Here is a 12,478-nt window from a genome sequence, read left to right on the forward strand (position 1 = left end):
GTGAGATGACAAGAGCTAAAGAGATGACTCTGTAGCAGTATGTCATTTGGTAGAACCATCTGGAAGGATGTAGACACTGAATTTCTTCTTTTTCCTTTTTAGGTCTGGACTGATCTTCGTCACACAGGTTTTTTGCCATTTGTGGCCCACCCTGTCTCCAACATGACTCAGATGATTAGGTGAGCCAGGTCCTGAGTGAGTAGACCTTACTGCTTGCTGTGAACCATTCCTGTGATCCTCTGTTCATTTGAAAGAACCTTCAGTTTTCATAGACTTGAGGGTGAGGGAGGAAAAGATGGAGAAGGAGCACAGAACTGCTCTCCTAAGGGTACACTGGTGCTTCATGGGGTTTAATTAAGTTCTGGAGATAGGGCTTCACTATGTAGTCCTGGCTGGCCTAGGACTTGCTATGTAGACCAGGCTAGCCTTGAATTCATAGATATCTGCCTGCCTCTGCCTTTTAAGTACTGGATGGTTCACAGCTTTTAAACTTTTGAGAGATAGAATGGGACTTTTCTTGTGCAGCTGCAACTGCGGTAGCTGTGTGGGCATTTATGTTCCCTGAGAGAGGCCAGGGGTGCTTGGATCCAGAGACTTGGAGTCTTAGTGTCAAGCACAGTCAGTGTGCTTCTCCTCCAGCCTGGGTATGTGAGCTAGGCCAGTTACTGAGACGCAGGCTCCACCTTATCACCTGCGCATGCTCCCCTCACTCTGCTTCCGTGGCAGGTGTTTCCCTGATGGCTTGTTTGATTTTCACTCTAAACCTCTTGGAGTTTTACATCAATAAAACATAATCTTACATTTTCTTCCCCGGCTATAAAATTGCCCTGCATTTGATTCTTCCCTATAAAGAGCTTTGGTGTTTTGGACTAAAGCCATCTAGTAGTCAGAGGCTTGTAACGAGGATGCTGTGTAGTCAGTTTCTTCAAGCCTTGAACACCCACTCACGATTTTACCCCTCTGCCTCTGTCTGTCCCTAGTGCGGAGGGGATGAATGCTGGAGGGTACGGCAGCCTTCTGATGAACAGTGAGCAGCCTCAGGGCGAGTACGGGGTCACCACTGCCTTTCTGCGCCTGGTCACCACTCTCGTCAAGGTACCATCTGATGAGAATGCTGGAGCAGCTCCCTGTGGCCTGCTCCTGAAGTCACCTTCTGTGGGACATTCTTTGCAAGACCTCTGTTCTGAAGTCATGGCACATTAGCTTCTGTGTGTTGAGAATCTGGCCAGAATGTTCTGTGGTGTTTGCTTAATTGTTGGGGTTTGTTTGTTAGTCAGAGGCTTGTAGTGAGGGTTGAGAACTCTGGCTCCTGCGGGTTAAGTTATGAAACTGCCATCCCTGGGCACACTATGCCTGGTCCTGTCATGGCTGCATGCACACTTCCTGGCCTGGCTTTGTCGTTGTCATCCAGGCCATGTGCACTGTGTGCCTGCATGTACCCTCCGCGGTCTGCATTCATGGTCTCATAGTTATCTCAGAGGAGGTACTTTGATCCTGCCTGCTCAGTTTTCTCATCTCTTTCTTAAGCAGATTGTAGCCATTAGCTGATAAAGGACCAGGACTCTAGAAAACTATTATATGGTTAAGAACAAGAGTTTTGAAATTGGAGAGAAGTAGGGTGACACTTGAAATTCATTACTGGCTACTTGAATTTCTTTGACCTTGGGCAATTCTGAAATTCTGTGAGCTTCTACGGCATGGATGTATATGCTCACTCCCTGATGGAGCTTAGAGGCTCACACATGGAAAGAGTTCGCAGCCAGCTTGGGGTCCCAGGACCGGGTTTAATATAACTGTTACTGCACACACACAAAACCCTCAGCATCTTGCACATATCCTTCCCGTAGAAATAAGTGAGGGCTTAGAGAGATTATTGTGTGTAGAGTCAACGCGAGAGTCCAGTTTAAGATACAGAAAGTAGAATTAATCAGCACTACTAAAAGAGAAGAGTTTGGGGCATCGGGGCTCTGCCCATGCTCCATGATAGAGGAACTGCAGGTATGGGTGAAGGTCATTGGCGGTGAGTGGGTTTCTTTGTCATTGACAGTCCTGTATCTGGTGATTAGGGAACCTCTGCCTGTCAGATTAACTTTCCTCCTGCTCCTCCATGTCAGCACCTTTGGTGACACTGTCACCTTGCCTTCTTAGTTGTCTCTGTTCATTGAGTGGTTCAGTCCAAGTGGGAATTTCTGATGTTTGCTTCTAGTCTTTTTATTTTATTTTTTTTTCCGGTTTTTCGAGACAGGGTTTCTCTGTGTAGCCCTGGCTGTCCTGGAACTCACTCTGTAGACCTCAAACTCAGAAATTTGCCTGCCTCTGCCTCCCAAGTGCTGGGATTAAAGGCGGCCGCCGCCGCCGCTGCCGCTGCTGCCGCCACCACCACCCAACTGATTTATTTATTTATTATATTAAGTACACTGTAACTGTCTTCAGACACACCAGAAGAGGGCGTGAGAGCTCATTACAGATGGTTGTGAGCCGCCATGTGGTTGCTGAGATTTGAACTCAGGACCTCTGGAAGAGCGGCCGGTGCTCTTCACCGCTGAGCCATCTCTCCAGCCGCTTGAGGTGAAATCATGAGTAATAAAGGATGACTCCTTCATGGCCAAGGCCCTCACAGAATGCTTTTCCATAGGGTCAGCTTGGTAGTACCCAGAGCCAGGGCCTGGTGCCCTGTGTGATGTTCGTGTTGAAGGAGATGCTTCCCAGCTACCACAGATGGCGCTACAACTCTCACGGCGTGCGGGAACTGATAGGTAAGGATGGCATGGGCTGAGCTCCCCAGGATTTCTGCCCCTCAAGATCTTCCCCTCCCTTCCTTGAGGCATGTCATTACCACAAGGGTGCACCATCCGTCACGTGTGTCCTCTGGAGTCTAGGTTGTCTTATTCTGGAGCTGATCCATGCCATCCTGAACCTGTGCCAGGAGACAGAGCTGCACAGCAGGTAATGGGGCTGTGGGGCTCAGCGGGAAACCCCCATTGTTCATTGTGCTTCTCGTCCTCTTGTTTCTTCCCAACAAGACTCCTGTTGGGACTTGTAGTTGACTCCTGTCTTAGCTAGAATTTCTACTGCTGTGATAAAGTACTATGTCCAAAACAACGTGGTAAGAAAAAGGTCCACATTCCAGGCTGTCACTGAGGAGAGTCAGGGGCGGGACCTGGAGGCAGGAGCTGAAGAAAAACTGCTCACTGGCTTGCTCAGCTTTCTTTCGTGTGCACCCCAGGACCACCTGCCCAAGGATGGCACCGCCCACCACAGTCTGGGCCCTCTGACATTAATCCCTAAGAAATAACCCATGGGGCTTTTCTCAGTTGAAGTTTCCTCATATCAAAGGACTAGCCTTTGTCAAGTTGACAAAAATTAACAAACCCAAAACTCATTCTTCTCTGTTTACAATTTACTGCCCACTGCCTCAGTTGTCATTCTTCCTGTGGACAGAAAGGACAGAGGAAGGTGCACGTACACACATAACCAATTGTTAATATAGTTATAAAGAAAGTCTGGGGTGACGTAGTGTGCCACGGCAGAGGTGCCTGTTAGCAAGTCCGTGCGGGTTCTAGGCTTTCTACTCCATGGACTCCATTGATCTGTAACTTAATTTTCTGTCCTCCCCTATTTTTATATTTCTGTATATTACATGAGTAAGTTAATCCTGAATTATTTAAGTAATTATTTCATCCATTAATTGATGGGATTTGGATTACTTTCAGGCAGGTCTTTTGGACCAAGTCTAAGGAAAGTGTTCCTTTCACAGCCGGTTGACAAGGCACATGGGGCAGTGCTGCCTCCTTCTGGTTAAGAGCTCCTAGTGACTGACAACTCTCTGTTCTCCAGCCACACACCCAGCCTGCCTTCCCTCTGCATCTGCAGTCTGGCCTATACAGAAGCAGGACAAACCGTCATTAGCATCATGGGAATCGGTGTGGACACTATAGACATGGTGATGGCTGCCCAGCCCCGCAGGTAGGGCCTCCTCTGTGCCCACCCCATGACCTTCAGACCCCATCTTAACTTGTAGTTGGTTTCTTTCTTTCTTTTTTTCCCCATCTTTTTAAAATTAAAATGTAATTACATCATTTTCCTCCTTCCCTTTCTTCCCTCCAACTCCTTCTATACCCTCCCCTTGTACTCCTTCAAATTGATGTGTTGTTACACATACACATGCCCAGTGTGTGTCCATAAATATATAAATACCAGCTTTGTGCATTTGGTGTTACTTATGTGGATATGATTTCAGGGCTGAACCATGGGTAATGAAGTCAGTCACTGGTCTCTGAGTCCTCTTGCTGTCAGCAGTCCTTACTCAGCTGTGTTCTCTGGTTAAGGCTGAAGCCACATGAACTGTCCCTATCCCGTCTTTAGCATGTCTGTTGGCATTGTACTCCTTCAGGTCTTGTTTAGGCAGCCATGTTGATGGGATATCATGGTTGAAACTTCATTTTTTTAAAGACCATCTCATAACAGCTTTCCTGGTCCTTGCAGTTGCTTTTTAAAATAACTTTGTAGCCAGATGACAGTGGCAGGCCTTTAATCCCAGCACTTAGGAAGCAGAAGCAGATGAGTCTCTTGAGTTCAAGGCCAGCCTAGTCTACAGAGTGAGTTCCAGGACAGCCAGGGCTACACAGAGAAACCCTGTCTCCAAACACAAAAAGTCCTTGTATTTTCTAGCTAGTGGCTGCTGCCTTCCTAGTCTGAGTGCCCCTACTGCTGTCTGACTGGCGAGAGGACACCCTGACTGAGACCATCTTCTTGGAACTAACTGTGATCTCCATTTGGCACCTAGTGATGGACCAGAAGGCCAGGGCCAGGGCCAGCTGCTGATCAAGACAGTGAAGCTGGCGTTCTCTGTCACCAACAATGTGATTCGACTGAAACCCCCTTCTAATGTGGTGTCTCCCCTGGAACAGGCTCTCACACAGCATGGTATGTGCGTCTCTTCCTCAGCTACCCTTCTGCCCATAGAGACATTTAATGCCCTACGCTTGGACATCAGAAATTATTCTCAGTCGGGCGGTGGTGGCACGTGCCTGTAATCCTAGCACTCTGGGAGGCAGAGGCAGGTGGATTTCTGAGTTCGAGGCCAGCCTGGTCTACAGAGTGAGTTCCAGGACAGCCAGGGCTACACAGAGAAACCCTGTCTTGAAAAAACCAAAATCCAAAAAAAAGAAATTATTCTCAGCTCATTTCTGTAGGCTTGGTAAACAAGGAGACTGCATCATAGTTTATTCTGGACTCCCACTGATGACAATAATAATACTTAAGGATGGAGACTGGGGTCATATTTCAAATTTAGGTTTTGCTCAGCTGTGTGAGAACCTCAGGCATATGTATGCTTTGTCTCAGATTTCTCATCCAGAATGGCACAGAAGTAAATTCCTATAATCCTGGTATCCATGGGAGACAGGCAGGAGGGTAAGCTCAGCTATGGCTACCTAACAAGTAGAGTGCTAGGCCATCCAAATGACTGCAGTGGGAGAAGGTGTCTCACCTGTAGGATGGGGAGGATGGCTCTCACTATCCCTCTCAGTGACGATGGAAGGACACACCGCCGACAGTAGTTCCACATAGGTGACTGACTGTACAGAGCAGACGGCAGTTCGGCATAGGTGACTGACTGTACAGAGCAGACAGCAGTTCGGCATAGGTGACTGACTGTACAGAGCAGACAGCAGTTCGGCATAGGTGACTGACTGTACAGAGCCGACAGCAGTTAGGCATAGGTGACTGACTGTACAGAGCCAACAGCAGTTAGGCATAGGTGACTGACTGTACAGAGCCGACAGCAGTTAGGCATAGGTGACTGACTGTACAGAGCCGACAGCAGTTCGGCATAGGTGACTGACTGTACAGAGCCGACAGCAGTTAGGCATAGGTGACTGACTGTACAGAGCCGACAGCAGTTCGGCATAGGTGACTGACTGTACAGAGCCGACAGCAGTTCGGCATAGGTGACTGACTGTACAGAGCAGACAGCAGTTCCGCATAGGTGACTGACTGTACAGAGCAGACAGCAGTTCGGCATAGGTGACTGACTGTACAGAGCAGACAGCAGTTCGGCATAGGTGACTGACTGTACAGAGCAGACAGCAGTTCGGCATAGGTGACTGACTGTACAGAGCCGACAGCAGTTCGGCATAGGTGACTGACTGTACAGAGCACACAGCAGTTCGGCATAGGTGACTGGCTGTACAGAGCCGACAGCAGTTAGGCATAGGTGACTGACTGTACAGAGCACACAGCAGTTCCGCATAGGTGACTGACTGTACAGAGCAGACAACAGGCATAGGTGACTGACTGTATAGGGTTTGACTCCTGCCCAAAATCCCCCTCTGATCTCCAGAGGCAGAAGGGCCAGGGCCACCTGTTTGTTGGTCAAGACAGAGAAGCTGGCATTCTCTGTCACCAGTCCTTGACGGTCTGGTCTGTATAGCAAGATCGATCAAAGGACAAACAACTCTGAAAGAACAAGCACTGTGTGACTTTAAATGGTTAATTTATGGCTTAATTTCATTATCAGTAATGTTTTATATCGTGTCTAAACTTTAATTTTTTTCATTTGCTATGCTGGGGTCTGAACCCAGGGCCTTCTTTGAGTCAGCAGGTGCTCACTATTAAGTCCCTTCTCTGGCACCAATTATGCACAGGCTGGCCTTAAACTGATTATGGAACTGCGGACTGATTATGGAACCGCGGACTGTGTGGGACTCTTTTTGTTTATTTTTTCCCTCTTTGTTTCAATTTGTTACATTTATTATGTTTGTGTTCATGATGCCTGCGTGTTAGCTCTTTCTTTCCACTGTGAGGGTTGTAGAAATTGAACTATGGTCATCAGGTTTAGCAGCAAGCACCTAACCCACTGAGCCATTTCAGTGACCTTGCCCTTGTTTTGGGTCCCCCTTTCTTCACCTCTCAAGTGCTGAGATTACAAGCATGGGCTACTGGGTCTGGCCAGAAGGTTTTGTGTTTTCTGAATGTGCTATATGTGTGGGTGGTGTGTATGTCTGTGTGTGTGTGTACTCGAGAATACTTACACGTGCATGTGGAGGTCAGACTGTGGGACTGGGCTCTCTCTCGCTACCATGTGGATTTGGAGGACTAACTCAGTCATCAGGCTTGGCAAGGAGCCTTTCCCCACGGAGCCATCTCACTGCCTCCCTGCTTAAGGGTTCAGGCTCAAGGGTTCTTCCACCCCCACCCTTTTTTTTTTAAATTTCAGTACAGCACCTTTTGTAACCTATTTATTAAAGAGTACTTCTTTTTTAAATATATCTTTGCACTAATCCATTGTATTGAACTGTTTATCTCCAAATCCTGGTTATCTCTTTGCTACTGAGAACAGGGCTGAACTGGCTACCTTGACTTTGTCAGCTCCAGTGGATGGATGTTTTGGACGAATTGTAAGTCTCCTGGCTCTGTTTCCTTTATCTCAGGCGCCCACGGGAACAACCTCATTGCTGTGCTAGCCAAGTACATCTACCACAGACACGACCCGGCTCTGCCGCGGCTGGCCGTCCAGCTGCTCAAACGTCTGGCCACGGTAGGATCCCTGTTGCTAGCTGGAGTTAGGATGAGCTTCCCTGCTGCCCTCCTGCGCTCTCCCACTGAGTTTCATTTGAGTGTGGGTGTGCACACTAGAGTGCACATGTCCACTGAGTCTTGAAATACTGGATCCCTGGGCTGGAGAGATGGCTCAGCAATTAAGAGCACTGACTGCTCTTCAGAAGGTCCTGAGTTCAAATCCCAGCAACCACATGGTGGCTCACAGACCTTCTATAATGGGATTTGATGCCCTCTTCTGGGGTGTTTGAAGACAGATACAGTGTACTTACATATAACAATAAATAAATCTTTAAAAAAAAAAGAAAAGAAAAGAAAGAAAGAAATACTGGATCCCCAAACTAGAGGTATAGGAGGTTGTAAACTGCCTGATGTACATGCTAGGGACCGGACGCACTTCCTGTAAGAGCTGTACCTGCTCTCATCTCCAAATCGCTCTCTGGCAGTGGTGGCGCACTTGGGAGGCAGAGGCAGGCGGATTTCTGAGTTTGAGGCCAGCCTGGTCTACAGAGTGAGTTCCAGGACAGCCAGGGCTATACAGAGAAACCCTGTCTTGAAAAACCAAAACCAATAAAAAAAAAAAAATCCAAGTCAGCTCTCCAACTCAGTTTTCCTTTTTAGATTTCCTTGTTTGTGTGTGTGTAAGTATGTACACCACCTGTGTGCCTGTTGCCCAGTGACTTGGGAAAAGGGTTTGGATTCCATGGAGCGACAGTTACAGATGGCTGTGAGCTTCCATGTAAGTGCGGAACCAACTCTGAGCTCTGTACAAGAAAAGGCACTGTTGATGGTTTGTTTGGTTTGCTTCTTTGTTTGTTTGTTTGTTTGCTTGTTTGTTTGTTTTTGGTTTTTCGAGACAGGGTTTCTCTGTGTAGCCCTGGCTGTCCTGGAACTCACTCTGTAGACCAGGCTAGCCTCGAACTCAGAAATCTGCCTGTCTCTGCCTCCCAAGGGCTGGGATTAAAGGTGTATGCCACCACCGCCCGGCTTGGTTTGCATTTTTGAGACAGAGTCTCATGTGCAAGCTGGCCTGAAACTCATAGAGATCTGCCTGCCTCTGCCTCCTGAGTTCTGGGGATTAAAGGTGTGTGCCACCATGTCCGACTAAGAGCGAGTATTCTCAAACACTGAGCTGTCTCTCCAGCCCCTGCACCTTGTACACTTAACATCAAATTTTACATCCTTGCGTCAGTCTAATAGATAGACAGCACCCTCATTCTTCACTTCATTCAGACATGAGACATATTTAACATGTGAGTGTCCACACGCGTGTAGGTTTTGAAGCCTCGGGTCAGCCATCATGTCTTCCTCAGTCGTCGTCTGCCTCACTCTGTACCACACTCCCCTTGCATCCAGAGCCTGGCTCATCAGCAAACTCACAGTGCTCAGGCTCGGCTCGGCTAGCCCGGCCTTTCCGTGGTCTAGCCTGGCCTTTCTGTGGTCTAGCCCGGCCTTTCCGTGGTCTAGCCCAGCCTTTCCGTGGTGCTCAGGCTCTGAACTCTTGTCTTCATGATGGTGCAGCAAGCACTTCACTGGCCATCTCTCCAGCACTTATTGTCTTCTTACTTTATTTCTTCTGTAAATTCTTTCACCCCAGAAAATCATGTCTGAGTTGTTCTCATATTTTTTATGTCAGTGCCCTTCTGCAGAACCTCACTGAAGTTTTTCTGGACCTAGAACCCTAAACCCGTTGTCCTGGTCTCCAGGTGGCCCCAATGTCAGTGTATGCTTGCCTGGGTAGTGATGCTGCCGCCATCCGTGATGCCTTCCTGACCCGCCTTCAGAGCAAGATTGAGGACATGCGCATCAAAGTCATGATCCTGGAGTTCCTGACCGTTGCCGTAGAGACGCAGCCAGGTCTCATCGAGCTGTTTCTGAACCTGGAGGTGAAGGACAGCAACAATGGCTCCAAGGTCAGCGCGCTCTTTGGGGGACGGAGACGCCGGGGTGAGGGCATTGGGAGTGCTCTCTTGAACTTGGAATGCCCACCTGTCCTGCTGTAGGAGTTCAGCCTTGGTGTCTGGAGCTGTCTGCACGTGGTGCTGGAGCTGATCGATTCCCAGCAGCAGGATCGATACTGGTGCCCGCCTCTGTTGCATCGTGCAGCTATTGCCTTCCTTCATGCCCTGTGGCAAGACCGTAGGGACAGTGCCATGCTTGTCCTCAGAACCAAGTATGTCCCCTCTGGGTGCTGGCTGACACATGAGCTTGACTGACTGGCCTTGTGTGTAGAAAGGCGGGAGGATTCTGGAAGTTCACCGGATTATACATGGAATACTCACACACAATTCAGTGCCGGGAACTCTTCCATGTCTTTTTCTTTCTTTCTTTTTTTTTTAATTTATTTAGTTGCTTTTTTGGGGAACCTGGAACCTGTTATGTAGACCTACAGCGTTCTGATTCCCACCTGCAGAGATTAAAGTTTTTTTATTACCGCACCTGGCTAGGGGTTTTTTGTTTTTAATTTTTAATTTTTTTTTTTAATTTTATATTTTTTTGGGTATAGAATAGAGTTTATTCAGAGTAGGGGATGGGAGTTAGTGGTAGAGAAAGGGAGGGAGAGGGAGAGAGAGAGAGAGTGAGTGTAGAGAAGTGGAGTGGAGTGGAGGCCGGCCATGACCATGACCACGACCACGTGGGGGGGGGGGGGTGAGAGCCCAAGGGGCAGAGAGGTGAGAGTATGTGGGAGAGCAGAGAGCAAAGAGGTTTTGATTTTTTAAACTTGTTTTTATTTTATATTCATTGGTGTTTTGCTTATATGTACATGTGTGTGTAGGCATCAGATCTCTTGGAACTGAAGTTACAAACAGATGTGAGTTAACATGTGGGTTCTGGGAATTGAACCCCAGTCCTCTGGAAGAGCAACCAGTGAGTGCTCTTAACTGCAGAACCATCTCTCCAACTCCCTTGTTTTCATTTTTAAATAGTTAAAAAACAAAGGGTTGTTTTGTTTTTTAAGTTTTTCTGTGGTTTGCAAGCACGTGTCACACAGCTTTGTGTGGCCATAAAGTAACTTCTGTGTATTCCATGACGTGGGTCCAAGGACTGAACTCAGATCAGTGTCGGTGGTTGATGCCGCCTTCTCACCAGCCACAGTTGAACTTTTCTTTTTTTCTTTGTGGGGGTGGGGATCAAGATGGTTTCTCTGTGTAGTCTTGGCCATCCTGAAACTTGCTCTATAGACCAGGCTAGCCTCTGACTCCCCCTCTGCTCTGGAGTGCTGGGATTAAAGGCTTGGGGCAACTACTGCCTGGCTCCAAATTGCACTTCTCTCTCTCTTTCTTTTTTTTTTTTGGACTTGATTTTTTTTGAAACAGGGTTTCTCTATGTAGCCCTGGCTGTCCTGGAACTCACTCTGTAGACCAGGCTGGCCTCGAACTCAGAAATCCGCCTGCCTCTGCCTCCCAGAGTGCTGGGATAGCAGGCGTGCGCCACCACTGCCTGGCTCCAATTGCACTTCTTAAGTGGAAGATATAGTTTTATTTATGGACTTTTTACGTTTATATAAGAATAATTGATTTATGAGAAACATTTTAGGTTTGGGAAATTAAAGTGTGAAAAAAATAGCTGCAAGCACGATTAGAGAGATGGGCCGTGGGGAAGGAAAAGCAGCATTTTAACGCATGTTTTTGTCCTAGACCCAAGTTTTGGGAGAATTTAACAAGTCCGCTGTTTGGAACTCTTTCTCCTCCTTCAGAGACAACTGAGGTGAGCTATGTGGAGGGTAGGGCAGAGGCTTGGGTCCCTGAGCAGAAGGGTTGGTCTGTGGCATTCAGAAAAGGACCCTGCCTCCAGTTAAGTGCAGAAGGCTTCACGTCAGCCCCATCTTCAGAGCAGAGTCTGCTTCCTGTCCTCTGGGAAGCAGACAGCCATGGCTGCTCTGGGTGGAAAGCTCTGGCCTCTCCACATTGTGGACATGCTGCCCTGTTCATTGGCATTTGTCTTTTGTGTTCCATAAATGTGTGTTTTCTTGTTTTCTCTGTGTTGGGCCCTCGCTGTCAGCAGGTGTGGGTGTGGAGGTGTTTCTCCATGTGATTGGTGTGTTTTCTCTGTGTTGGGCCCTCGCTGTCAGCAGGTGTGGGTGTGGAGGTGTTTCTCCATGTGATTGGTGTGTTTTCTCTGTGTTGGGCCCTCGCTGTCAGCAGGTGTGGGTGTGGAGGTGTTTCTCCATGTGATTGGTGTGTTTTCTCTGTGTTGGGCCCTCGCTGTCAGCAGGTGTGGGTGTGGAGGTGTTTCTCCATGTGATTGGTGTGTTTTCTCTGTGTTGGGCCCTCGCTGTCAGCAGGTGTGGGTGTGGAGGTGTTTCTCCATGTGATTGGTGTGTTTTCTCTGTGTTGGGCCCTCGCTGTCAGCAGGTGTGGGTGTGGAGGTGTTTCTCCATGTGATTGGTGTGTTTTCTCTGTGTTGGGCCCTCGCTGTCAGCAGGTGTGGGTGTGGAGGTGTTTCTCCATGTGATTGGTGTGTTTTCTCTGTGTTGGGCCCTCGCTGACAGCAGGTGTGGGTGTGGAGGTGTTTCTCCATGTGATTGGTGTGTTTTGTTCTTCTTCCACAGCCCAGCGTCCTGGAAACCTGTGCCCTCATCATGAAGATAATATGTTTGGAGATATACTATGTAGTTAAGTGAGTCCTTTCCCCTGCAGGTGTTGTTGTTGTTCATGTGTAGCACTGGGGCTGGAACTCCAGGGACTCTGCATGTTGAACAAGTGCTCCACCAATGAGCCATGTCTCTAGCACTCTCCCCAATATGAGGGGTGGGAGGTGGTGGAGCTCTAGCACTGAGTGTGTGCTCGGTAAGCAGGGCACACAGGCCGGATGGTCTGGCCCATTATGGAGGATCAGGGAACTGCTCCTGACTGGTGCACTGATGGCGTTTATGCTGTCAGAAGTGGGGTTAAGCAGGCTGTGTGTTGCTGGGATT

The 12,478-nt window shown here is 48.3% G+C and overlaps 1 protein-coding gene across 3 annotated transcripts in view; it reads left to right on the plus strand.

The window, feature by feature from the left end:
* Window positions 1–12,478, plus strand: part of Nup188 (nucleoporin 188) — a 58,572-nt gene that overhangs the window by 35,679 nt on the left and 10,415 nt on the right. For all 3 annotated transcript variants that reach the window (XM_052182076.1, XM_052182077.1, XM_052182078.1), the window contains exons 19-29: window positions 103–179; window positions 981–1,095; window positions 2,636–2,756; window positions 2,880–2,946; window positions 3,838–3,966; window positions 4,787–4,926; window positions 7,434–7,540; window positions 9,267–9,473; window positions 9,564–9,733; window positions 11,199–11,268; window positions 12,113–12,180. In XM_052182076.1, coding sequence (XP_052038036.1) covers window positions 103–179; window positions 981–1,095; window positions 2,636–2,756; window positions 2,880–2,946; window positions 3,838–3,966; window positions 4,787–4,926; window positions 7,434–7,540; window positions 9,267–9,473; window positions 9,564–9,733; window positions 11,199–11,268; window positions 12,113–12,180 — 1,271 coding nt within the window. The remainder of the gene's footprint in view (window positions 1–102; window positions 180–980; window positions 1,096–2,635; window positions 2,757–2,879; window positions 2,947–3,837; window positions 3,967–4,786; window positions 4,927–7,433; window positions 7,541–9,266; window positions 9,474–9,563; window positions 9,734–11,198; window positions 11,269–12,112; window positions 12,181–12,478) is intronic.

This window comes from Apodemus sylvaticus, chromosome 5 (assembly GCF_947179515.1).
Source record: "Apodemus sylvaticus chromosome 5, mApoSyl1.1, whole genome shotgun sequence".
Taxonomy (NCBI): domain Eukaryota; kingdom Metazoa; phylum Chordata; class Mammalia; order Rodentia; family Muridae; genus Apodemus; species Apodemus sylvaticus.